The sequence below is a fragment of the Argopecten irradians genome, chromosome 2 (assembly GCF_041381155.1).
Source record: "Argopecten irradians isolate NY chromosome 2, Ai_NY, whole genome shotgun sequence".
NCBI classification, from domain to species: domain Eukaryota; kingdom Metazoa; phylum Mollusca; class Bivalvia; order Pectinida; family Pectinidae; genus Argopecten; species Argopecten irradians.
In genome coordinates, this window is record NC_091135.1 from 18990280 (window position 1) to 19017039 (window position 26760).

The 26760-nt window shown below is 37.4% G+C and overlaps 2 protein-coding genes, 1 long non-coding RNA gene and 1 pseudogene across 5 annotated transcripts; 2 read left to right on the forward strand and 2 right to left on the reverse strand.

Moving 5' to 3' along the window:
- Positions 1–146: 146 nt before the first annotated feature.
- On the forward strand, positions 147–1930 carry LOC138316904 (nuclease SbcCD subunit C-like). Of its 2 annotated transcripts, none has more exons than XM_069258552.1 (2): positions 147–667; positions 1406–1930. In XM_069258552.1, the coding sequence occupies exons 1-2, from the start codon at positions 166–168 to the stop codon at positions 1819–1821; spliced, it is 918 nt and encodes a 305-aa protein (XP_069114653.1). In that variant the 5' UTR covers positions 147–165; the 3' UTR covers positions 1822–1930. The 2 variants fall into 2 exon arrangements, with proteins under 2 accessions (XP_069114653.1, XP_069114652.1); XM_069258551.1 differs by having other exon boundaries at positions 147–742; positions 1406–1927.
- Positions 1931–4480: 2550 nt separating this feature from the next.
- On the forward strand, positions 4481–7135 carry LOC138314716 (uncharacterized). Its single transcript, XM_069255202.1, has 2 exons — positions 4481–4860; positions 5549–7135. The coding sequence occupies exons 1-2, from the start codon at positions 4680–4682 to the stop codon at positions 5962–5964; spliced, it is 597 nt and encodes a 198-aa protein (XP_069111303.1). The 5' UTR covers positions 4481–4679; the 3' UTR covers positions 5965–7135.
- A 150-nt stretch (positions 7136–7285) lies between these two features.
- On the reverse strand, positions 7286–9899 carry LOC138314717 (uncharacterized). 2 transcript variants are annotated; one of them, XR_011207413.1, is made up of 3 exons: positions 8113–9899; positions 7794–7953; positions 7286–7506 (listed from the first exon to the last, which is right to left on the reverse strand). It is a non-coding gene; the product is annotated as an uncharacterized lncRNA (long non-coding RNA). The 2 variants fall into 2 exon arrangements; XR_011207412.1 differs by having other exon boundaries at positions 8397–9893.
- Positions 9900–10111: 212 nt separating this feature from the next.
- Positions 10112–25928, reverse strand: LOC138316483 (sodium- and chloride-dependent GABA transporter 2-like; annotated as a pseudogene).
- Between the last annotated feature and the right edge of the window lie 832 nt (positions 25929–26760).

A 26760-nucleotide genomic window follows, 5' to 3' on the forward strand; every position in this document is an offset into this window, starting at 1 on the left:
ATCGGTCACATCACCTTGTGGCTTTGTATTCCTTTGTAACTAATGCAGATATACCATGTAACTAAGAGTATGGAAAATTTCAAAGATAACACGTAACTTTATATAAAGTTTACTTGCAGACGGAGTCTAGTGCATCCCACATCTACGTACACACGTCTGTCGATCATGATGGCTTGGCTTGTAATTTTGCTGTGCTTCTATGGCAGTGTTTGCCAACTTAATGGAGCTGCTGCACATTCTAAAAGTCATTCGGTTGCCGATATTCTGACCGCACTGGACAAGAGAATTTCTAGATTAGAGGACATTCTAGCCACAAAAGAAGCGAGAATCACCCAGCTCGAGGAAAGGCTGAACATCGAATTAGTAAATAACGATGAGCTGAGGCGGGGAATGGACCAGGTTAAAGTGAAGCTTGAAAGTCATATTAATGAAAAGGATGATAAGATCAGAGAGCTCGAGGCAAAGTTAGACGCTGAAATTAAGAAGAGAAAGTCAGAAATATCAGGACTGACAGAGAAAATGACAAACATGATGGAGACGTTGAAAGAATGTTCATACCAATCGTATGGAGAGGATGACGGAGATGGAATCGCTGCTAGAAAGGATGATGTATTAGAACCAAGGGGATTGGACAATATAACAGGGCGCCACACAGTGGCCAGTAAAGGTAACCAGGACAACATGGTGAAGAGTCATCTTGAAAGTAATCACAGCAAAGGGCGGATAGTAAGGAGGTTTAAACGTAGGTAATATGTATATATAAGGGTTTAAATACATTGACTCATAGCCATTATTTCGTAGATAAATACTCTTAAAATAGATGTCTTTCGATGTCAGTCGTTCTCCTTAGTTAGGTAAATGTCTGTCAATCATTATCCAAATGACATCAACTCTCAGATGTTCTTTAATATCGCAATGTACAATCTTTCTTGATATTCTAGGGATTACGATGCTGTGTATCCAGAGGTTACTATCACTATGGTTATATTGATGTAAGGTACAATTAACGTATCTGAATATTCCTTTCCAGAATTTTACATAATATAAACTAACGCAACCGAGCCAAATTAATACGTCACTTCACCCCATGATGGGAATGCAGTATCAAAGGATTTAAGCCTAATGTGAATTACGTTCAACCCTTATAGCAATTGCCGTAAATTTTTCAGGTTTTTGATAAGATGTTCTTAAAATATGAAATTCTACGTTAGACCTTAATCTTACCGATATAAAAATACTAATGCAATTTTGGGAAGGTTGTGTTGTTTGTGATCAAGTTTGTAACAGCTCGGCCTTTGCCATTGGTGTGCACAAATGCTATTAATGAAGATCCAAGGCGCACCATTGTATCAGAATAAACCAGTCAGATTAAATCATAATTCAACTGATAACTCATTTTCTTTAGGCGTTGCCACATCATCATCAACTGTTGCATTCCACACGGAACTGACCACAGCTAAGACGTTGGTAAATGGTGTAATAATGATATTCAACAATAAGCTTCTCGACCAAGGCAATGGCTACAACCCACAGGACGGGATATACACAGTGCCAGTGTCCGGTACGTATGTGATCACGTGGAAAGTTATCTCCGAAATTAACACCTTTATCTATACAGCCCTCATAGTTAATGGAGTAGAGAAAGGACATTCGCTCACCAATTCTGAGGATATAACAGACAAACATCAATCCACAGCGATTGTTGTTCTGCGTTTGGAAGAGGGAGATCATTTGTTCATACGTGTTACAAAGACAAACACTGGGAATGTGGTAAGCAGTACACTTCATGGCTACCCCACACTATCAGGATGGAAAATATGAGATGAATCTTTTGTTGAATTCAAGTAAAGAATTGATAATCAAATCAATTGATCAGAAAAATAATAACTGTAAATAAAAGCATTAAACCAATTGTGAGAACTCATTCTTTCAGATGATGATCAATGAGCCTTGCAGGTATGCAGAATTGTACTCGCTGCCCCTATGCATGATCGTAAAAGACGACTAAGTTTAGGATATTATGTTTTCTTCCTAACTGCCTTTATTCTTCCTATCGTCCCCCTTGACACCGTCTCACATTTGGCCTTATGTTGAGGGTTAAGCCCTGTGAGGTAGGCTCTGAGTTTTGTCCCCTGCCTGAACCTCCGTACTCTACACTCCGCACTAAATATCCCCCTTGCCCTACACCTTGATGGATCTGATAGGCTTAACTGAAGGGGACCACTTGACTCTATTCCGATTATTTGTTTCATATCATATGCAGGTACTGCATGATGCTCCACTACGATGATTTGCTTGTTTGTTTGATTATTTTAACGTCCTATTAACAGACAGGGTCATGTAAGGACGGCCTCCCGTGCATGCAGTGTGTAGCGTGTGTGAAGTGCGAGGTGCGTGTTTTGGGAGACTGCGGTATGTTGGTGTTGCGTCTTCTTGTATAGTGGAACTCTTGCCCCTTTTTATAGTGCTATATCACTGAAACATGCCGCCGAAGACACCAAGCAACACACCCCACCGGTCACATTATATTGACCTATGAAACTCACTTATTCACCAGACTGTGGTCACTGCATCAGATTGATTTGCATCAAGCAAACATAATAACAAGAGCTCTTGTTGTCTTTCGATTCTCGGATGGTCCCTTCAAGGATGACGGCCGCCATAAGAGGAGACGTATTTGCAGTAGACTTTCTTCGCATCGTATTCTGGATGGCAGAAACTGAAGACTCGCATTACTATGAAGAGCCTCTGGTACTCTGGTGATTACTGGATAACTCTTATGCCCGATAGTTGTTGACATCAAAAGTTCTTGTATATCTCTGATGAGCTATATGCTTTTACGGACTTCTTTAGCAAAAGTAGATTTGAAGTAAGGTTATCTGTGGGCATTGAAGAGTTTCAAAATGCAAGTAAACCATCTCCATTAAAGGTGGTATCTCCGACACTAAGTTTATTGATGCACCCTTCTAGTCTGTCTCTATGTTCATTTATGAGTGTTTAGATGCAGTTTGCACCATTAAGCCTTGCTTTGACGATTTCAGTTCTGTCAGAGGGAGCTGTCAAGACGTCGTAATCCACACATGCCTTCACAGGTATTTCCTTGCTGTTTTCCTGACTAGAAGGAGCGGATTATCTCACAGGGGACCAACTCCATGAAAATGGATGTTGTCATACATTTTTTCTATTTGGAAGATGGACTGATGAGTATATATGACAGTCATGTGATTTTTTTTTTCAAAATATAAGAGATTTGAAAAATTATTAAAAAAAACTCTGTTTTATATTAAACTAAATATCCGGATTTTTAAATAATTTTTCAAATCACGTATTTTTTATTTTTTTTTGGGGGGGGGGGGAATCACACTGTCATATATACTCATCAGTCCGTCCACTAAATTCAAAAATGAACGACAACATCCATTTCCATTGAGTTTTTGCCCCCTGTGGATTATCTAGGATTACATATTAGATCTTCCATTACGTTTGCATTCCCAATGGAATTTGTGAGAGCGACACATGGCTGATATAAGTAAGTTTAAATCTTTATCATTTTCTTTGGTCTGTCAATTGGATAAGTCAAGTGATCACTGCCACCTGTTTAATGATTTCGTCAGTGTCCTGTATTGCCTTCTCAATACAAGTTTTTCCCTTCGTGAGGTGCTCTTATTAGGTGTTTTTCATCTGTGGCATTCGTCAGTGAAATAGCCCTATAAAAAGGACAAGTGAGCCATCATCACAATGAAACACAACAGGAATAAACCGCAGCTTCCCAAAATATACAGATATTCACACACCGCAACACTTTGACGCATGGGAGGAGGCAGTCCTTAAATCGCAATAACTGTCAAAAGGCTGCTAAACATAATAACAAACGAACAAACTAGTCCGAGTCGGTAACCGAGGGTTGGTTTGTGTATCGTCCTAAAGACAGGGGTCAGATATAAAAACGTGACCTCCACTTCAACGCCGCAGTTTAAAAATAAAACATATATTGCAGACCAAAATGTGTTGTGCTTGCAATATCAAGACATTGATTATTTTCTGTTCACGTTCAGAAAAGCATATTTGCAAAGGCTATATTCAATATTGAATTTCGACAATTATTTTGTCGGCATTTGTTACATCAGAATACATGAAAATAAAATTAATTTGCTTGCTTATGCGTAATCGGTCGGTACAATAATACCCTGTATATCATTTTCCTCTGTAACTAATGCAGATTTACCATGTAGCTAAGAGAATGAAGAATTTCAAAGATGACTCGCAACCTTATAAAGTTTACCTGAGACATGATAGGGGTATACAAGTATATTACTTCACTACACAACAAACCTTCATACACACGTCTGCCATGCGCCCTGACTTGTAATAATGCTGTGCCTCTATAGCAGTTTTTGCCAACTCGATGGAGCTGTTCCACACCCTGAAAGCCATTTGACCGCCGACATTCTGACTGCACTGGACAAGAGAATAACTAAGTTAGAGAACATTCTAGCCACAAAAGAAGCGAGAATCACCCAGCTCGAGGAAAGACTGAACATCGAATTAGTAAATAACGATGAGCTGAGGCGGGGAATGGACCAGGTTAAAGTGAAGCTTGAAAGTCATACTAATGAAAAGGATTATAAGATGTTGAAATTAAGAAGAGAAAATCAGAAATATCAGGACAAACAGAAAAAATGAAAAAAATGATGAAGAGGTTGAATGAATATTCATACCAATCGTATGGAGAGGATGACGGAGATGGAATCGCTACTATAGAGAGCCACACAAAGGTCAGTAATGGTAACCACGACAACATGGTGCCGGGCCACCTGGAAAGTAATTACAGCAAAGGGCGGATAGTAAGGAGACTTAAACGTAAGTATATGTAAATTGAAGTATTTACATACATAGACTCATTTTCATTATTTTGCAAATATATATATGTCCTACGATGTCAGTCGATCTCTTTGGTTAGTTAAATGTCCGTGAATCATAACATCACCAGCAAAGACATCGCTATACAAAGTTGGGAATCCGAATGACAGCAACTCACAGATGTTCTTTAATGTCGCTATGTTTCGGGGTACAATCTTTCTTAATATCCAGGGGTGACGATCATTATGGTTATATCGACGTGGGGTAAAATTAACACACCTGGATATTCCTTTCATGAATTTTGCATAATATAACACAAATGAGGCGAATTAATTATAAAAAGTTGGTTCAAACCAGTTTATTAAACCATTTGTTTCGTTTACTGATTAAGAAGGCCTTTTAAATCAACAAAAGTTAGTAAAATAACTATTTGGCCCGTTTTTTAGCTTAATTGACCGTTACCTGTTGTATCATAATATGTCGGGACTTGTGGTTGACGTTGTTGACGTTTAACTTTACACAACGAGAATAGAACACCCCCCCGTACCTATAACAGGACAAGAGGTAACAGCTCCGCCTTGCCATTGCTGTGCACAAATGCTATTAATGGAGATCCAAGGCGCGCCATTGTATCAGAATAAACCAGTCAATTTAAATCATAATTCAACTGATAATTCATTTTCTATAGGCGTTGCCACATCATCATCAACTGTTGTATTCCACACGGAACTAACTACATCTAAGACGTTGGTAAAGGATTTAATGATGATATTCAATAATAAGGTTCTCGACCAATGCAATGGCTACAACCCACAGGACGGGATATACACAGTGCCAGTATCCGGTACGTATGTGATCACGTGGAAAGTTATCTCAGAAATGAAAACCTATATCAACACAGCCCTTATAGTTAACGGGGTAGAAAAAGGACTTTCGCTTACTAATTCTGAGGATATTACAGACAAACATCAATCCACAGCGATTGTTGTTCTGCGTTTGGAAGAGGGAGATCATTTGTTCATACGTGTTACAAGCACACACACTGGGAAGGTGGTTAGCGATATAGCTAATGGACACCCCACATTATCAGGATGGAAAATATAAATACAAACTTTTCTTTACGTGAACTGATCAAAGAGCATTTTGATAGCTTTGTATCCGTAAAATGTGGCGCAATTTTAATACTAGATGTGGTGAAATGAACATAGAATGCAAAAAGAGCATTTTTCTGATAGGAAAAATTGAACAGTAAATAAAAGCATAAAATCAAATATGAGAATGCATATTCTTTCAGATGATGAATATTCAATAGCAAACATTGTTGATAACTACAAAGGCGTCTTTACAATCTGATTAGTATCGACGGTTACCAATATTAACCAGCCTAGTCTGGAGCGTAGTGGAGACACTGGGGTTCCGCGGGGGTGATTAGTATCACTATGTATGAACAACACACAAACAGGCCCATTGGGATGTACACAGCGAAGCGTGTTGTTGGTCGTCATATTGTCTGCAGCCCAGCTTCCTAGAGGCATTTGATAAATACTTAATAAATAACTTACTATTGAATAATTTAATCTGTGTGTCTAATCATTAAGGTGTGCTTATACGACATTCTATAATATTACAAATGATCCTACTGCATGCATATCCACAGCATGAAGACGTATATAGCAGGGCTCTACATTCTTCTATTCACCAAGTTATATTTACATTTTCACTGCAGCCCTATTATATAACCTTATAAGTGCAGTTGGCATTCATAAGTCTATGAACTGCCATTCGGTTATTATGGCGTCATTATCATTATGACATCACAATTATGCCGGCGATCACGGAAACGCTGATAAGCGCTTCATTCGATTTGCCTTTGACCAGTTTGCATTCATTTTTGCTATGGGTGCCAACTGCAAGACATTCAATGTTTCAATATACAAGTTCAAGCTGTCCCGATGTTCTTTTCTATATATCCGGGCCGGGAAGTTCTCTTTTGCTTTTAGATACAATGTTTACTGCTCCGTTAACAATACAAAATACTTCAAAAGTGTCGTGCCAAGTTTTAATATAACAATTAAGTAGTACACCATCACTTCTGCCGCACTTGCTTAACTTTTAATTTCTACTTACCCGAACCCATTGGTAATACTATTTAAATTCATTGTATTTCTAACAGACTAGCATCTATTTTATCCAATCACACACAAGTTTGCGTCATAATAACAGTCTCGCTTACCCAACTTTTCAACATTATCACAAATATTTACATCATTACGTCACAACTCAATATCCTCTTACTGTTCTACTGTTCATTGCCAGGAGACACAGCAGGAATGCAAAAAGGAAACGTAAACAGAAGAAAATACTATAATTGTTTCTATTTTCTATCAATATTCTATGTTAGAAAGAAATAAAAGCAAAGGAAATGTTGGTAAAACTTTAGTTTATTATACATTTAGACATTTTTTGGAATACATCTATATGCAAGAGGATTCCAAGGGAAGAAGTCGCGTTTTCCCGGGTGAATGAAAGGTTGATCTAGATCTGGAAAATGTTTGCATATGTGGTCAGGTGCGCAGCCGCAATCGCCATTAACGGAAATAACATTGACACAAGATCCGTTGGTTGGTATGTAAGGCTGACAAGATGCTGAAAAAGACATTTGAACTTGTTCAAGTCATGTCCTACTGTGATTGTGACGTTCCTCTTAATTAGATCGTCTTTTTTTTCTTTCTCATTCGAACTAATGGTTCTTTTTAACGGAAATCATGGTAAACAGACCAATAAATAGTTATGGTATTGAATGTAGTAAAACAGGCCTCAGAATCTTGAAGGTTTTTTTTAAATAATATATACAAAGGATTATTCATTTATACTTTTTAAAACATCATAATCACAGAAATTAGAATAGAAAATGTTAAGTAAAAATTACTTACAGCTTACGATATATTGGAGATCTGGAAGGGGAGCTAACTGTCGTTTACTGGCGGCCATGATGTTTGGAATCTTTGAGCAACATTTATCAGCACTACACTCACTATCGTCCTGGCACTGTAATGCAGCTATCGGGACTAACGTCGTCTTCGCTAGTGTTACCTGTAACCATTCAAAGCTAAATGTTATACAACTATGTACTGGCTTTCTTTTAAGCATGGAAAGCTGCAATATACAAAATCACACCAAAAGTGTTTAGGAAAAAATTAATACAAATGTTTTAGGTTTATTTGTCATTAAATAAAACTAGGTGCCACGTACTCTATATGTGCTTGCTTCATGGCTCACACCGCATGCATGCATTGGAGGCCGTCCTCACATGACCCTGGACGTTAATTAATCAAACAAATTAACAAAATCATTGCTCGTGATGAAATGCTTCTTGATACTATAGTGGGCGCTAATACCACTCTTGGATCACTCTTTGGATAGTGAAAACGAGACTCCGCCAGAACTATGCAGTCTTTCAGTGACCTTAACTATGAGATACAGTCACAGTCAAACAAATCTGTAACGATAAAAACAAAACAAAACCAAAAACATACCGACATTAAGGCCGCACATACTGCAACAAAGGCTATCCTGAAAGTCATGACTGCTTCGTTTCAGGGTCGGATGACAATCTTCACTTATCAGTAACAGATCAGTATATATAGTGTCAAAGAATGTGACGGGAACCTAACAGACGCGAATGTATTCTAGTAAGTAAAAGTATATCGTAATTCTTATCATAGAGGCAGAGCGGTCACGTATTATCTGATTTCATATTTTGATTATATGGTTTGATTGATTTGACTTGACGTGACAGCTATGTCTTTACAGATACATCACCGAACTCTCTGTACTGAAGTAGAAGCGATAGGTATCGCCTGTTGTCAGTATAATTTGACCGGGTGGGGTGTGTTGCTTGGTGTCTTCGGCGGCATACTTCTGTGATATAGCACTAAAAAGGGCAACAATAATAATATAATCTTTTTAATAGTTTGCAGACGCCCTCTGATATAGTAGTCATCTGCTCAGAGGATATTGACGGTCATTTTCGTTAAATGCTACCGAGTTACCCGTGTTGGAATAGGTGGATATGAAAGCACGCGCTACCTGTCAAACTGGTTTTCAACACTGACCACATTTTTAGCTTTGTCAAATGATTACATACCACATCAATCAAGTTTTGATGTATTGGTATCCGCCGGTGTGTGACCAATTGACGTGTCGGTAGTTCATTAACAAACGCTCAAGTAATGAGTTTTGATATTTTGTTTTATTCAAGATATTTATAATGACAACATTTATCGGTAATTGGGAGATACGTAAATACCTGTACAAAGTACATTTAATATAACAGGGTTTGGATCAAAGCATAATCCTTCAGATAAAATAAATGCTTTTCCAATTATCACATAGATTCAAGAGTGGTCTTCGGGATTGTTGAGCGGTGTTTGTTGTTATGTCTGTATAATTTGATGCCCTTTAAGATTGGTTAACAGGTTTTGCCAAAAGTTTCCATGATACTTGTAAACTTCGTACTCCTGTTACATGAACGAATAACAGAAATGAGAAACCAGCAGCTAAATTCAAAACACAATTTAATTATATATACAATATTATACAGAGATGGTTCACAATATCTAAAGTAATTGGTGGTGGTACAAGAGTAATACGATGATTTAAAGTGTTACTTATCTGTATGCGAATGTCCTGGTATAATCCTTGATCCTTCCAGGTTTCAAATTAACAATAATCACAAATCCACGAGGAAAATGAATGTCCACAGATGATTTGTAAAGTTCCAGGCAATATGAATAAATCCACACAAAGTGTTGTAATAATCCACAGATAAAGTCACAATAGCTCTCCCAATAGAATCTTATATGGCGCTGTACAATTCTTGATATGTCTAATTACAGGTCTCATTACAGTTCTGATTAGCTTTGGACAGTTGGAGTATATATAGCTAAACCCTAATTCAAGAATATTGGAGAACCTTCTACTTCTAGAAATATCTAACTAAAAACAGTAAATAAATAAACACACAGAACTTTCTGGAAATAGATCATTCTAGACCTCTTCTTATAATCAACATGTTTACAAACATATTTGTTTATACATGATAATATTCTAGAAAGTTATATAACCTAGATTCATGATATGACCTTTATAGGATGTATTGATAATAAAGCTATAGGAGTTATCTCCCTTATCTCATAACTACATGTATCTAGTGTCATACATAACACTCCTTACACTGACCATGTGGGCCCTAGTGACGAGATGGTTTGGTCAATCTCGCGACTCTCTACAACATAAGTATTCATAATTAATACCGAACACAATGGTTTGATTTATCGCAATATCAACAATAATATTCCAAATTTGTTTAAACAACTATTGCAACGTCCTTCGAGTGTTTTCGGAAATTTGTCCATAAAACCACTTATCACTGTTTCTAGGAAACAGAACTATAAAAGGCAAATAAAATATATCGGACAACTATATAAATGATAAATATATGTACAGAAATAATTAAGACCCAAATTCATAATTCACAAACATTCTTATAATAAGTAAATTTATTTTGACCATAGGCTAGCATTTTTGAGCGTGAAAGCTTAAATCCGATGTTTTTTGCTGAAATCTCGTATAACTAACCATCGCTGTCTTTGAACCACGAAATGGTATGGTGCGGACATTATACCATTCAAAAATTATATTTGAATGATATATATACCGTTTTATATTAGACGCAATAGTATTGGATGTTTAAATGAGTGATTTTAACAGGCTGAGAAAAGGTGAGTTTGTAGAAAATGCAATTAGCGTCACGAACAAAGCGCTTAAATATGACTTTTGTTTTTGTTTGTTTGTTTGAGTTTTACGGCCCATCGACAACTAAGGTCATTTAGGGCCAAACTACAAGTCAAGCATTATTATCAGGATAAAAGATCAGGGTAAAAAAAACAAGTAAGGATTAAAACACAGATTGTAAACGTGTATTTGATAAAAAAGGTTTGCATGGGATAAAATAGTTTTGGCTAAAACACACGAGAAAACTCGTGCAAAATGTTGATGAAACGATGAAATGTTGAGTTGATACGATGATATGATGAGAAAAACGTTCATATTTTATCTAAAATACCGATTTCTTTGAGATAATTAAAAATACGATTATGTCTCACGGCATGAAACAAAGTGTACATGTCGGAGACATCGTAGTGCTTATCTCGTATGTGCTTAAAATCAATACAGTGCACTAAAATATGCTCCACTGTGAGAGGAGAATCACATGCATGGCATGTGGGAGGATCCTCCCCTCTCAATAGATAGGAATGGGTAAAATATGTGTGTCCAGTTCGGAGCCGAGAGAGAACAACTTCCTCTCTGCGGTCTCTCCGACTGGACAGTTTAGGATTAAGTGTAGGTTGAATTTTAAACAGTTTATTGTTTGTTTCGGTAGACCACCTTTGTTGCCAATTGTGTTTGATGGCTGAGTGAATTGAAGGTTTGATGTCGGTGTATGGTAGTTTCAAATCTGTTTGTGCTAGGCGAAGAGCAGTCTTAGCTGCTTTATCAGCCTGTTCATTCCCCTTTATACCCACATGACTGGGAATCCAGAGATAAGTAATTTGAGTTTTAGAAGATAATTGAAATGTTCGGATTAAAAGATTTTGGATTAGAGTATTTCTAGGACAACTTGATTTCAAAGCCTGAAGAACCGAAAGAAAGTCTGAAAAGATGATTGCCTTTTCGATGCGGTATTCTTCGATGTGGTCAAGAGCCCGACCGATAGCACAAGATTCCGCAGAGAAAATGGAGGCAACATCTGGAAGTCGGAAAGAGGAACAGTGATTAGATGTACAGCATGCTGCCGCAACTTTATCACCATCTTTTGAGCTGTCAGTGTAGATCTTAACATGATCAGGGAAAGCCCTAATGCACTCCCGAAAGGAGGATTTGTGTTCTTCGGGTAATGCACTGGATTTTGCCCCCTCATGTAGAGATAAATTGATATCAGGTGTTTGAATGAGCTATGGTGGTACATCCGATATGGTGTACTCGTCAATGGTGTCGAAATTTATATTTAGTTCCTGCAAAAACTCTGAAATTCTGATGCCAAATGTTGGTATGAGCTTTTGATTTTGTCTGAATATGTCCTGGTGTTGTGGATTAAATACAAGATCGAATGCGGGGTTTTTGGGATTGGATTTCAGTTGAGCAGCAAACTGTAAGGATAATTTCTTTCGTCGATCGTCTAGAGATAGCTCATTAGCTTCCACATGGAGACTCTTCACAGGTGTTGTTCGAAAAGCTCCAAGTGCGAGACGCAGTCCCTGATTCTGTATAGGGTCAAGCATCTGTAGATAGGAGCTGCGAGCCGATCCATAGACAATAGAGCCGTAGTCAAGTTTTGATCTAATATGTGCCCGATAGATACGTAGAAGCATTTCACGGTCTGCACCCCAATCAGAATGGGAAAGAACTCGTAGAATGTTCAGCGCCTTCGAGCACTTATCCTTCAGATGTTTGATATGTGGAACAAAGGACAGTTTCGAATCAAATATTAGTCCAAGAAATTTAGTTTGTTCAACTACTGGAATTTTAATTCCATTGAGTGTGAGGTCAGGATCATTGTGCGGTTTTCGTTTTTGACAGAAGTGCATACAGACAGTTTTTGATCTTGAAAATCTAAAGCCATTTTCGTCAGCCCAATTTTGTAATTTGCCTAAACATTGTTGTAGTTGTCGTTCTATAGTGTGCATGTTTTTTTTATCTGTAACAGATCAAGAAATCATCCACAAATAGAGACCCTTCCGTAGATTGGCCAAGACATTTAGTTATGCTGTTAATTTTTAATCCAAAAAGTGTGACGGACAGGATACCACCCTGAGGGACGCCCATCTCCTGTGTTTCTGTTTCTGAATAAGTTGAACCCGTTCGAACTTTGATATGCCTGTCAGATTTAAAATTTGAAATAAACTTTGGCAAATTACCACGTATACCGATATCATGGAGATCGTTCATGATTCCAAATTGCCAAGTTGTGTCGTATGCCTTTTCAAGGTCAAAGAATACGGCCACAAGATGTTCTTTCTTGGCAAATGCTTCTCGTATAAATTTTTCTAGTCTAACTAAGTGGTCTACCGTTCCCCTGCGGTTTCTAAAGCCGCTTTGCAAAGGACTTAAAATATTGTTTGATTCCAGGAACCAAACTAATCTAGTATTTATCATACGTTCTAGAGTTTTACAAATACAACTCGTCAATGAAATAGGACGGTAGTTATTGGCATCAGTAGCATCTTTCCCGGGCTTCGAAAGGGGTATAATAGTAGATTCCTTCCAAGACTCGGGAATTTTGCCAGAAGAGTAAACTTGATTAAATATAGTTAAAAGACATTTTAGTGAAGAGTCTGGTAATTGTTTTAAAAACATATATGGAATTTCGTCTGGTCCAGCTGCCGAGTCCTTTGATCTCTCAAGGGACTCGAGCAATTCTGGTATCTCGAAAGGCCTATTGTAACTTTCACTATTGGAGGATTTAAAATTAAGACGTCTCTTTTGGAATGATTTTTGACGGAAGAATTTTTAGCAAAATTTTTGGCAAAGGCGTCAGCTATTTCGGATTTTGAAGAAAATATTTTATTTTTGTTAATGAGGTGGGAGGATGGTGTTGCTTTTCTTTTCCCACTGATTTTACCAATCATTTCCCAAACTTTCTTCGAAGATGTATTGGAATTAATTTTTGAGACGTACTCTTTCCAAGTACTTTTCTTGTCGGACTTAATAGACCTTCGAGCTTTAGCTCTCCATATTTTAAAATTGTTATAGTTTGAGACGGTTGGCGAAGCCAAGTACCGCCTCAGAGCTGCATTTCTACCAGATCTATTGATAAATGAATCATTTGACAGAAGGAACTTTGTAGGTTTTGGCACGGATTTTGGTATGTTTTTTGTAGCGATAGAAGTGAGCCCTTCTGTGAAAATTTTAATGGGGTCATCGAGGTTCAAAAAATGATCCTCGATGAGCTCCTCGGCGCATAAGGTTTTAAACTGAGCCCAATTCGCCTTATGTAAATTCCAACGAGGAATAGGCTCCTCAAGTTTTGGTGACCCTATATTTTTTAATATAATTGGAAAGTGATCGCTTCCACAAAGATCATCGTTGACCCTCCAATCATAATCCAGAAGAATTGATGGATGGCATAACGATATATCAATGTGGGTATGCAAGCCAGAGGCAGGGTGTAAATATGTTGGGGCATTGGTGTTATAAAGACATAAGCTGTTTTTATCGATTAACTCTTCGATACGTCTACCTCTATCGTCAGTGCCTGGGGATCCCCAGAGGATATTATGACCGTTAAAGTCACCCATGATAATATATGGCACTGGTAGTTGTGATACGATGTTACTCAGTTCATCACAACTAAATGGAGTATTTGGAGGTAAATATATAGAACAGACTGTTATTTTTCGGTGAAGAGTTGCGCTTATAGCAACAGCTTGTAAGGTGGTATTTAGCTGAATGTGTCTGTGAGGGACGTTTTTATGCACCGCCACCGCCACACCACCTGATGCGCGGCCACCTGTTGTTGGAGTTTTTGTGTATAGTGTAAATTGTCTGAGATTGATGGTGTCTTTCAGCATTATTTCTTGAAGGCAGACTATGGATGGGTTTTTTGTTCGTATAAGATGTTTTAATTCTTATATGTTCGCTTTAAATCCGCGTATGTTCCATTGTATGATAGTGTTTGTCTCTATGTTGGTCCCTGAGGATAGTTTGTCGGACCGACAGGACTACTTGAAGTAGGTTGTTTGGTGGCGATAAATGTGTTGTCACCAAACTCGCTGTCGTCCGATAGAACATCATAGATGTTCCGTCCAAGGATAGGGTCATCTGATCCCTTACTGGGTTTGTTGTTTAGTGCAGGGAACCTCGCCAGCTTTACCTTGGTGGTTTTGGTCTGGCGTTGCTCCTGCGGTGGTGTATTAGCTGGTCGCTTGGTTTTATTAGGGAGTTTTTTAACGTCAATAGACGGTGAAGATAAAGCACGTCTATGACGAGCGGCAGTAACTTGTTTTCTAATGTTCTGTGTTTGAATTTGGTGTTGTGTAAGTCCCGGAGACGCCGGTGGGATTGGCGTTTTAGCTCCAGGTGGCCCAGCAGGTGGTTTTTGTTGTGGTTTTTGTTGTGGTTTACATGGACCTGACTTGAACCTGTTCGGGTCCCCCATGATTACTTTGCAGGCCTTAGCATCAGCCATATCTGGGACATCATTGTCCCAGTTAGGCTTGTCAACCAAGGCCTGGACCGACGCATGTTTGACGGTGACACTGTCAACAGGCGTCTTTGCGCGGGTGATCTGGGCATAGGTTGCCACATTCAGGTCTGAACACTCGACTATTCTCCTAGCTTCAGGGAAGGAGACACCTCGGGTATATTTGACCCGTAATATCTCCCTCTCCCGAGTCCAGGCAGGACAGGTGCGAGCAGACGCAGCATGGTCACCCCCGCAATTGACGCAGTGACGGTTGACAATGTCACATCCGTCTTTTTCGTCGTGACCTTCACGGCCACAGTACTGACATACCATTTTCCGTCTACAATTGCTCTCATGATGGCCGTACCTCTGGCAGTTACGGCACCTCAATGGATTGGGGATGTAGACAGTGATATTGTAACGTTGGTAACCAACAGTTACGCTCTGTGGTAATGTTGGTGTAGCGAATGTTAAGATAAAAGTGTGTGTTGGGACCAAGCTCCCACTTTTTTCGTCATGATGCGTTTAACATGAGAGACCGGAATGTTCTCCTCTTGGAAGTATGACAGTATGTCAGCCTCATTGTCATTGCGCAAGGCTGGGACGTGATTACCCCCTTGCTGCAATTCAATGATGAGTGTGGTTTTACACACACACTGAGGCCGGCAAAACTGTTGGTTCCAAGGAGGTTCTCCGCTTGTTGCTTGCGGAAAACCTCTATTAGGAGATCACTCGATCCCAAAGGCTTCACAGATTTGACATCTCCAGCAATGCCTTTGATGCCCTTTCGCAATATTAAGATAATATTAAGATGATAAACCTGCAGTGGTCTTGCCACTCTGTGTAGAGGACATGACCAGAAACTGTGGGAATGTGTTTGTTGTACCGCTTTTTGTTTGTTGATTTGTGGTTGATTCCTTTTGGGGAGATTTTGGTTGTAGTTCATTTTGTTTGTTTTTGGAAGCCATCTTTTAGAGTTTATTACAATTCGCTAGCTGTGCCCCCACCCACCTCGGAGCCCAACAGGGGGACACTCATGATGACATGGATATCCAATGTCAAAGTGTCAGGGTTACACAGATAGTATACTCGGAAGAATATTTCGAACAAACATAATTCAAATCAAGCTTGCGGCAGCACGCTCACAAGATCGATCAGAATCAAGACAATCCAAATTAAACTCACGATTGACCCTAAGCCACCGCCTTCTTGGAGATCTACGAACCAAGGGCTCGGCATGACCAGCCGATTGATAATACAGGGCCCATATTACCTCTCGTCTAACCGGAGTCTGAAGCCAAAGTAGTGTGTAGCAGTAAAAAAGGGAAGAAAAAAGAGCAAAACCTATTCAACCACCAGGACCTTCTTCCCCCGGATACGAGATGCAACCCACGGCAAACAGGTTGGCTCAAATTGGAGCTACTGTGAAAGCCTTCAGCTACACTGATATCACGCGGACGCACATCACACCCCCAAAAGTGGTGCGCATCCGCATGAGAACAGTGCACCCAGTCTCGGGACGTGGACCCAGCTTTCATGGAGACCTTAATTAAATATGACCATTGCTTAAGATAACAGTAAAATTGATATCACAAAACTCTTTCAAACAATAAAGTCTATCTCGTCACATTATATGATTTTATCAATATTAATAAAGTTATTATTAAATGGTGTTGGATTCTAATTTAGCTGATTTGAAATGATATCAACCAGACTTACCTGGCTGTCTATGCCAACTTTGAAAAGCATAAAAAAGAAAATGACGGCCCATAGCTGTGGAAAAGGGAGACGTTGGAGTACTTCGGTGTATACGAGAAACACTAAACCGGGACCTGAAACGAAGCGAAATATCATTCTAAAACTCTGCTAATTGCGACTTGGTTATTCTAGAAAACTTATCACGTGTGCTGAAAAAATATACGGGAAACACTTTAAAATCTTATTTTTTAACCAAGATAATCAAAATGCATATTTAATTTGATCCGTGAAATATTATTTGTAAAATCCGTTGACAGTATGGCTTACATGTAATAATTTATTCCAAATATTGAAATGCTTCAATAGACGAAGTTTAGAATGTAAGGCAGTGATTTTGCACATGCATTGGTATACCTATGATCTATTTCAACGTTTCAGGTTTAGTTAATGGAATGTGTAAGGAGTTAAAGAATAAGGGAACAGCTGTATATTACAGTTTTAGAAATTGAATGCCTAATACATAATATTGTTCAAATAAGATATAAGCTCCGTATGGTATTGGCAACCGTACCTGATTCTGCTACTTCGTTGACAGACAAGCCAGCCTCGAATGCAAGAAATCCAAGTATTGAGAATATTACCAATCCACAAAGGAAGTTACTGAACAAATCCGCAGCTACCACCACCGCAGTATCCCTGCGGTGAAAATTTCAATAATACAGTATTACATGTAAGGGCAAATATATAGTTCTGGCTATTAAAATGTGTTAAACAATTCAAAATGCAATTTAAAACGTCTACAGATCAAATCCCATTTAACAACGAAAATATCTTTAAAAAGGAGACACATACATGTATGACCCTCAACTCGCTATATAAAATCCGGATGAGACTCAACGAGCTGAACATACAGGGTAACACTATATGTAACAATAACAAAAATGGCGGAAACAAACAAAACCGTGAGGATGTGATCAAAATCAGATCATGAGAATGATTACAGTTCTAATGGACAATCGAGAATTACTTATGGATCTACGTGAAATAGCGCGGGAGAATAATTTTGTTTATATTTTTTACGTTCTATTAACAGTCAGGGTCATGTATGCGGTGCGTTATTCTTGTTTTGGGAGACTGCGGTAAGGTGGGATGTTAATAAATTCCCCATACCTAAGGATGTTTCCATGGAATTTTTGATAGCTTGTCATCGTGATCACTGCACCAAAAATTGGACCAAGGGAATAGAAAACCTGTAGTGCTGCCTCTAGCAAAACCTACAGACATACGAAGTCATGTCATCAACTGGAAATTGTAATAATTGTTATATATTTTTCATCAAGACAAATACATTATGTAATATGATTTCTTGCCACTATCTTCTATCACAATCAATAGTATACATGCTCTTTCGGTTTGTGTTCAAAGCTGTGGATCTATGTAACAGGTTGAAGTAATGAAACTCTTATGTCAGGAACTGGAGCGTTAACATACGAACATGTGCAAGTGTGGTTTTAACATTGTAACCTGATAATGAGCCAGTCGGGTGAAGTCAGGAGTAAGATACAACAGTACACCAGCAAAAGATCCTTCCAACCACATACTCCGAATCAGAAGTACGAACAGCAACAGGAATGGTGCTAACACAGTCACGTATACAACCTTGGACAAATGATTTCATTAGTGTTAACTGAATACTGTAGACGTACTTATGTTAACGGTAGTTATATTTTAGCGCTTTACCCGCTGTCTTTAAAACGCTAATTCAGTATTTAGGTTTTTTTCGCATTTGCCTGTGCTAAAAATAGTTTTTATCTACCCATAAACTTTCAATCGAATAATAAATTCTTTCGCACGAAGAAAGAAAAATATGTACGGGTTTAATGTAACCACTTATACGATATGACATCTGGGCGGCGAGCCTAGTTAAAACGGTTCAGGATAAAACAACATGCACTCCTGTTTCATATGAAGAACATCCGCGACAGATTAAAAAGGACTAGGTATGGTAAGGGTCTTTTATGGCCCCCAAATCCGCTATTTTTTAAAGTCTGTTATTTTAAGATGTTAATCTTGCATTTCAATTATTAACTACGTACCTGACATATTTGATAGTGCTATTAGGTAATATAGCAGTTCTAGTTGCCATGGAAACCATTTTTTTATACATACATTATGCAAAATGTGAAAATTTCATTAAAATTGGCCTTTTTTATGCAGTTTTTCATCTAGTTAACATAGAGCGCATTCTAGAACAAACTTTATATTTCTCAAAATGATGTATTCTTTGTGTCTGCTAATTCCCTTAAAATATAAAGTTTGTTCTAGGTTGCGCTATATTGCTTTTAAAAGAAAAACTATAAAAAAAAAATATGCCGAAATTGATCAAATTTTCAAATTTGCATAATTTACGCAAAGTTACCATGGTTATATAGCAAAAACAAACTTTCTGTCAACAAAAATATCATTAAGTTTTTATCAGGGGCATATTCAATATTTCAAACGCTGCAACGTAATTTCTAAATACTTAATTTGAAATTTGGTAGATTTAGGGGCCAAAAAGAGCCATTACCATATCTAGTCCTTTCCTTGAATACCACATTAACTTGTGGAATCTTGATTTGTCTCACCTTTCCGACCGATTTAACTCCTTTTACAAGACAGAGAAATATTGCTAGTTTGGCAGCAAACTATGCAAGCATAAGTTGTAGCTGAGGTGAGCCAAGAAACTCGATTCCGGAAGATACATTAAGGAGTCTGTACCTTAACGCAAAATGCCAATGAAAATAAGTGTTAATTTCACACAAATAAGAATCTAGAAACAAATTGATTAAACTTACACAAATCTATTTCATCACAAATCTATGTTTGATTACTATTTATACGAAGCCCAAATGTATTCCATAAATTACAGCATATATGCGAATACGTTTCAATACGAAAGATTTTGATAATGTACGTTACCATCAAAAATAGTATTAACATTAACTTGTCATTTTGTAGTGGCAGTTGATAACATTTTTTCTGTTAAAATATTTTTAGTTTTTTTTTTCAAAGAGCATTCAACGGCTAAGGTCACTTTAGAAGGGCCTCCCTTGTAACACGGTGACACTCAAAATATGATCTTTATGACGTCAATAATGTTGACATGGAAACACCAACTGAATACTATAATGGCTATTCTATCTTTTGGAATATATTGGTTATAAATGTCATAATGTGAAAATAAGGGTTACACAATAATTTATGGAATCTATAAGAGCTCTGCAAACAATCCTTTCACAATGTGCTAGCATAAAAGCTTAATATTTGAAGAATCATATAAAGTTCTAAATCTGTCTTACTTCCAGAATTCAGCCGCAGCTGTCGTGGATTCGTCTTTCTGACTCGTGAAATTTGTGAAGTTGTAGAACTCCCGTATGGAGTAATTTGTTTGTCGAGTCTCGGACCTCGGGACTACGCACTGGTCGGTGTTCCAGTCATTGCTGCACGTTGACCAGGGCTGGGTCGGAAAGAAGGCGTACCCAAGATAAAGCAGCACCCAGGCCACTACAAGACAGGAGTACCACACACCAATGCCACTGACAAGCACCATGGAATACCCTATCCCTTTGGCCAAAATCAAATAAGTGTTTCAATCGTACTGTCGAATTACACCATGCTTTTTAGACAGAAATGGAAAGCTTCCGTTATTAAAATAGAACTTAAAGATGCCCCATGTCCGACAGAGCATAAATAATATTCATCATTTGAACAATAACTGGTGTTTAATCGTGTATATATTTATGTCTAATTAACGCAAAAAAATTATATAAAATAATTGATTTTGCCTTTGTTGTATGCTCAATCAGTGCTTTATTCCACATAGGATATAGAGCTGCGGATTTTTTTCCGGATGCAATTAATTATTTTTTTATATTTTTAGCTTGAAGTAAAATTTGAAGCTTAAACTTTTCAATGGTGGTAATGGTGTAAATTAGGTAACTTTTGTAACTGAAGAAAAATAATTAATCGTCTCCTGTTCGTGAAAAAATACCATTTGTCAGCGGTGGGGCATCTTTAATATATTACAGTCGCTCAAAATCGCACACAAACTCACCATATCAATTACACTGTTAACAAGAAACATGGTATTTCACGCGCGCGGATTATTTTGTGTTACATGGAGACAACTTGAAATATGCCATCTAAGCCTACCTGTTGCACAGGGGCACGTAAATGCTGTTATTATATATGCTATTTTGATCACGTGTCAGCACTGTGCATCGTATCCTATTAGAATATGACGTGCATGTAAACCTACTAGGCGTAATCATTAATGAATATGGTGCGTGCCCCTGTATCTGTTAATTGTGAACGTAAAACGTGTAAACCCTAACACGGTTACTGTAGGCCATAGTCCAAAAATGACCGACTATCATGTCCCGTACTGTAGCCTGCATGTTTCTGTTAACTTACTGACAACAACACACACAATCGCTAAATGATTATAGAACTCTGAATGATAGACAACAAATTTATAATTTCAAACATGCTGTCGAACATGAAAACCACATATTATAGTTAGCCTAACGTACGGTAGCCTACCATTTGAGCGAGAACAGTCCTCCGCTTTGCCTCTATGCAAGAATCACGTTTAAATACGTAAAAATTTTGTATCATAACAAAGGTCGGACACTCGTATTGAAATCATGTTCGCTGGATCCCATATGAACAACTGTGAAAAAATGTTAATACAACAAAATAAGCTCCAAAATTAAAAAAAATTGTCTGATCATGGTAATCGAGAGCGACTCGGAGTAGCCTTGACCGCCAATATATGAATGGAATTCCGACGAAAGTCGTGACATCACGTATGACGCAGTACTTTGATTGAAGTGACAAAACAGTAAAATTCAAAATGACAACAATGTTGTAGGCCTAGTTAGAAATGAAATACATGTAACACACAAATTCAATCTTTTATCTTTGATTGTTTTTTGTTTTGGATATTGGCGCTATATAATTTGCGGATGTACGCAAACGTGTACGATGTGATAGGGTACAGGAAAAAGGTCGGTCAGGCCACGAAATATTTTTTGGAGAATTATATATTTTCACCCAGATAAGATACAACATAATGATCTAATTTTGTCCGCAAACTTTCAGTTTGCCAAAACGGGTATGCTTTTAAAGGATATCTTATTGTTTTAGCATAAAATTATGTAATAAAAATCGGAAAAAATGAAGTGAAATGAAGGACCGGCAGGTATTTATGGGAAATTTGGTAATGATATGAGAGAAAGCCTCGGGTTTTACCACATTTTCTGACCCCTCGGGTGGAATACCCCTATCCTCCCTCCATGTGTACATATGAAAGAGTCTTATAATAGTTAGTATTTAAAATACGCGTATAATCTTTTTGTTAAGTATGAGTACAGGCAACTATAGAATCTTTCCCAGTATTATTAAACCTTCAAATAGAGGACGTATGGACCAGGTGATTAGGGCGCTGTTTCCAGAAAACTGCCCTTGCGCTAGCTCGAGATAAAGCAGAGGAAATCCACACAACAGTGTAAATATGACGAACGGTATAAGGAAAGCTCCTAAAATAAAATTGGGAAGAAATTTCAGTAACATACAATTAGGTATGTCGCACATATTGTTAAATGTATATAGTATTCGTTGCCGTTGTTATATTTCTCCCAATTTGAATTCCTATGGATACCAGCCTATAAGATCTTCACTAGTCATCAACAACAACAACAAAATATCAGCGTCAGTTTTCAGCAAAATGAATGAATGTCCTTTTTGAGATAAGAAAACTTTTTTGTTTGTGAACATTATATTTTCATTTGTTAATTGCTTTCTGTATTTCTTCCAGATCTGTTATTTGGAAAAAAAAATTCGTATAACAAAAGAGATTTATACACATGCAAAAGAAGATTTACAATTAGCATAAGTGTAAATGCCCTTCATTGTTGATATGTCTTTAGACTATACCGATCAAAACAAAATAAGCACGCGGTTGCCAAACTAGGTTGGCACATGCGCGACGGTAGTTTACAAATATCGGTCGATTTTAGTCGAAAAATTGTCAACATTAGATTCCAGACGTTTTCGATTAGAAGTAGACATAAAAGGAACATACCACAGGCTGCTTCAAAACTTACAAGAACAACCGTCCATAAATAGCATTGGCCGCCCTTAAGGTAAACCGTCCCTTCTGGTTTCCTCTCATGGATTTCGTTCATTTTTTGATATTTTGATTTTAGGTATACCCTGATCACAAAAACCGCATAAAAATCATATGTCACCGGGTTAATTTTTCTTCCAGGGTTGCTTAAAGATATGTACAAATGACTTAATAATCCGGATTTTAAGGATTTTTAAATAAATAATATTTCCTCCCTGTAGCAACCCTTAACATATAAATAATATACCTGTAACATGTTCATACCTTCAGTAGGTGATATAGAATTCATTACTATATCCAATAAGCTGGGTTTTCCACAATAAAACGAAATATCGTTATTTTAAAATTAAGTCCGGACCCAATTTTGCAAAAATTGCATAAAAATAGTAATATTTTCTTTTTTTCTGAAAAAATGATCTCAGGAAAAATCGATTTTTTAGAATTTCCATGAAGACTGGCTTATTTGCAATACGAAAAGCCAATAAAAAGTATGCCTCACCGCATTATTTTTCAAATTATGACCGATTTGCTTCCTACAACCCCTTAAATTTTGGTCTGAAAATGTTAAAAAATAGGCGAATCTGTAGCACTTTTCAACGTTTTATGTTATTCATCTACCCTTGTTAGTTTTTACCGATTGGCACACCTTTATATTTATACACTTCAAGTAAACACTCGAAAAGGTTCTAGATGAAATATTTGCTCGAATGCCGATTTCAGAAGCGAGTTGTAATAGGTGGGTACGGAGAAATAAAATACGTTTGCCGGGATTCAGATAGCGACGTAACAAACGTATGACGTCACAGAAGGGACGGTCTACGTTAAATGACCTTGGCCGTCATATCATACACACGGAAGTCCGTCCTTACATGACCTTGGCCGTCACATCATACACACGAAAATTACGTCCTTAAATGACCTTGGCCATCACATTATACACACGAAAATCCTTCCTTAAATGACATTGGCCGTCTCATCATACATACGGAAGTTCGTCCTTAAATGACATTGGCCGTCATATCATACACACGGAAGTCTGTACTTAAATGACCTTGACCGTCACATCATACACACGGAAGTCCGCCGATAACTGACTTTGGCCGCCACATCCTTCACTCGAAAGTCCGTCCTAAATGACGTTGGCCTATATACAACATGAAACCTGGGTTTTATTGTACTTTAATTACTGATATTTATATAGCTTATGAGGATTAAAAAAGCCCCACCACTAACAAAAGGGTTTTTTTCCAATCAAGGAGCAGACGATTTCATATAACTTCGGTTACAAAAGTTACTTACTTTAGTTACTAAGTACTAAGTTTGAGCTATTTATTTCACTTCATGAAAAGAATAAAAAAAAATAAACTGCGTCCCGAAAAATCAATTATTGTCAAATGATGGGTATCGTTTATGCTCTGTCGGTGGTGAGGCATCTTTAAAACCTATACTAATATCTGTTTATTATCTCAAAGTGGCATTTAGATATATCACACAAACACACAAAAATAACTTGAGATAAGCATTTTGAGCATAATCAATCAACCATAACCAACATGTGTTACTGAATAGTATTCAAAAATTAGTTTACCTCCCCCATTCTTCAAACACAGATACGGGAACCTCCATACACTCCCAAGACCTACTGTTTAATCAACAAGACTTAATAGGTATTCAATTTTGTTTGTCCATTCCTCGCATTTAGCCTTCGTCGTCGATTCATTTTCTTAACCAAATGCTTAATCCATTTCAGCTTCATTGTCATTGAAGTCCTTGCTCTCGAAAATCATCGTGGTTATAGGAAAATCAACTAGAATATCAGTTATCTGCAGATACTTACGATGCTAGCGAAAATGATGTATTGTTTTACAGCTTCGACACAGAGTCTTCTTACTCGTTAATACAAATCTCTCTGTATTTTTTGTCGCACAACTGCTGTTATATGTGGACATATAACAATTGTTATATAAATGTTCATATATATATGTAAATTTCAACACCCTATAAATTGCTTCGATTCGAGAATTTTATCTTAATGCAAATCTACACGCAACTGCTCTAGCACAACTGATGTCCACATCAATATAAAAGTTGTTTTAAATTGATATGTAAATGTTAAGTCATTGTATGTGAAATATATCAACACACTTTGTTTTGATTGAGTACAGATCTACATCAGTTTCTGTCGTATAACTAAAGTAGCCACAAACATGAGCTTTTTTATTGTTATCATATTCGTTATATATCATTTTTATTGAAAAATATTTATGGTGTATTATTGAAGTATAAAAAGTCATGAAATTAGCATATTTTATTAGGGAGTTCCATTTCGGATTTCCAAAATGGCGGATATAGCACTTCAGTTTTATTATATTTATTCCGTCCCAACATTTTCCAGTACCTTTTTTTGTGATGTGTTGAATTCATGGACAGTTATAGCTTGGAACATTCATTGTCTACAAACTTTAAGTCATCTCAAGATCATGTCATTAAAAATGGCCGAAATATATCCCTTAAAAATAACGATTTTCTTTTTGTGTTTCATTTAACTTTAAATTTAAATTTTGTGCAGATATAGTTTGGAACAGTTTGTCAACAAAATGTTTTTCAAGGTATTAACGTTCATTATACTGACAACGGACGAACTAGTTGTCCCACTCCCTGTTTGCTGAAGGCTAAGTAGGAGCTGAAACTACCTCTTTTATAGACTTTGGTGTGTCTCGGTCAGGGGACAGAACCCAGAGCCTTCCTCACAAGGGCGAGCGCTCAACTCAAGGCAAAAAGGGAGGCGGTGCCAGATAAAGTCAGCTAGGAAGAAGAGAAAAGATAATATCCTATTTAATCGCCTTTTACGATCATGCCATAGAGGCAGCAGGTACAATTCTAACGCTCTACCTGCAGAACAAAATGGCCGTCAACCTGATCCAGATAACCATTATTGCTGAAAACCGACATAAGGACCACGAAGCGTCTAACAAGAAAATACGTTTCTTTTCACCTGATGTTTGTTAATGTCAAAGCCTGGTTTTGTAGTTGTTGCAGATTTTCAGTGTAGAGAATAGACATTCTGATTTGCAAAAAGGTTCTCGATCGTGTCCGACTAAGCGAAATCCGTCAATTTTTCACGTTTCGAGGCTGTTTGTAAGAAAAGTAGAGTGGTTCAGTATGACTTCTTGTTATCATATTGAAGTTTAACATCTTAACTTTTAATTAAGACCAAAACTGTTGAGATATCTGGTCTGGATATTTATTACAACACTTTGAACAAATTTCGCAATTTTGCATTACGGAGGAGTTCCTTACCTTTCTTTATATATAAGTCGATAGTAGGTCTTTGACTTACCAGCGTGCGAAACACCTTTGGTGTACCTACCTGTTGTGAGGAGATCGATTTCCGGGCAATAAGATCTGCGGTGTATGAGTTAATAATATTGATTGATGAATCGGACTGTAAAAACTAATCTGACACGGCGTATTCTAAATAATTCAATCATTTTACGTCCAGACTTTGTATTAGTATAGGACTTACTGGAGCGTAAACCACGATTTGTATATACAAAAATCCTTCTCGATTTTATTATCTTTGCTGAATTGACACATTCTTTAAATACTACCGTGTTTAGACATCAGTAGTACAATTGAGGTTATTATGCAGGTAATTGAATTTCACACGATAACATAGAGCAGAATGCTGAACGACATAGAAGTTTTTAAATTGAACAATTATTTTAACTGACTTATACTACTTCATCAGGTGTGATGTTCAAACTTGATTTTCAGTTAGTAC

Coding starts and splice junctions, on each gene's coding strand:
- LOC138316904 (XM_069258551.1), top strand. CDS start 166: ATGATGGCTTGGCTTGTAATTTTGCTGTGCTTCTATGGCAGTGTTTGC. Junction 743..1,405: donor GATAGTAAGGAGGTTTAAAC/GTAGGTAATATG, acceptor CATTTTCTTTAG/GCGTTGCCACATCATCATCA.
- LOC138314716 (XM_069255202.1), top strand. CDS start 4,680: ATGAAAAAAATGATGAAGAGGTTGAATGAATATTCATACCAATCGTAT. Junction 4,861..5,548: donor GATAGTAAGGAGACTTAAAC/GTAAGTATATGT, acceptor CATTTTCTATAG/GCGTTGCCACATCATCATCA.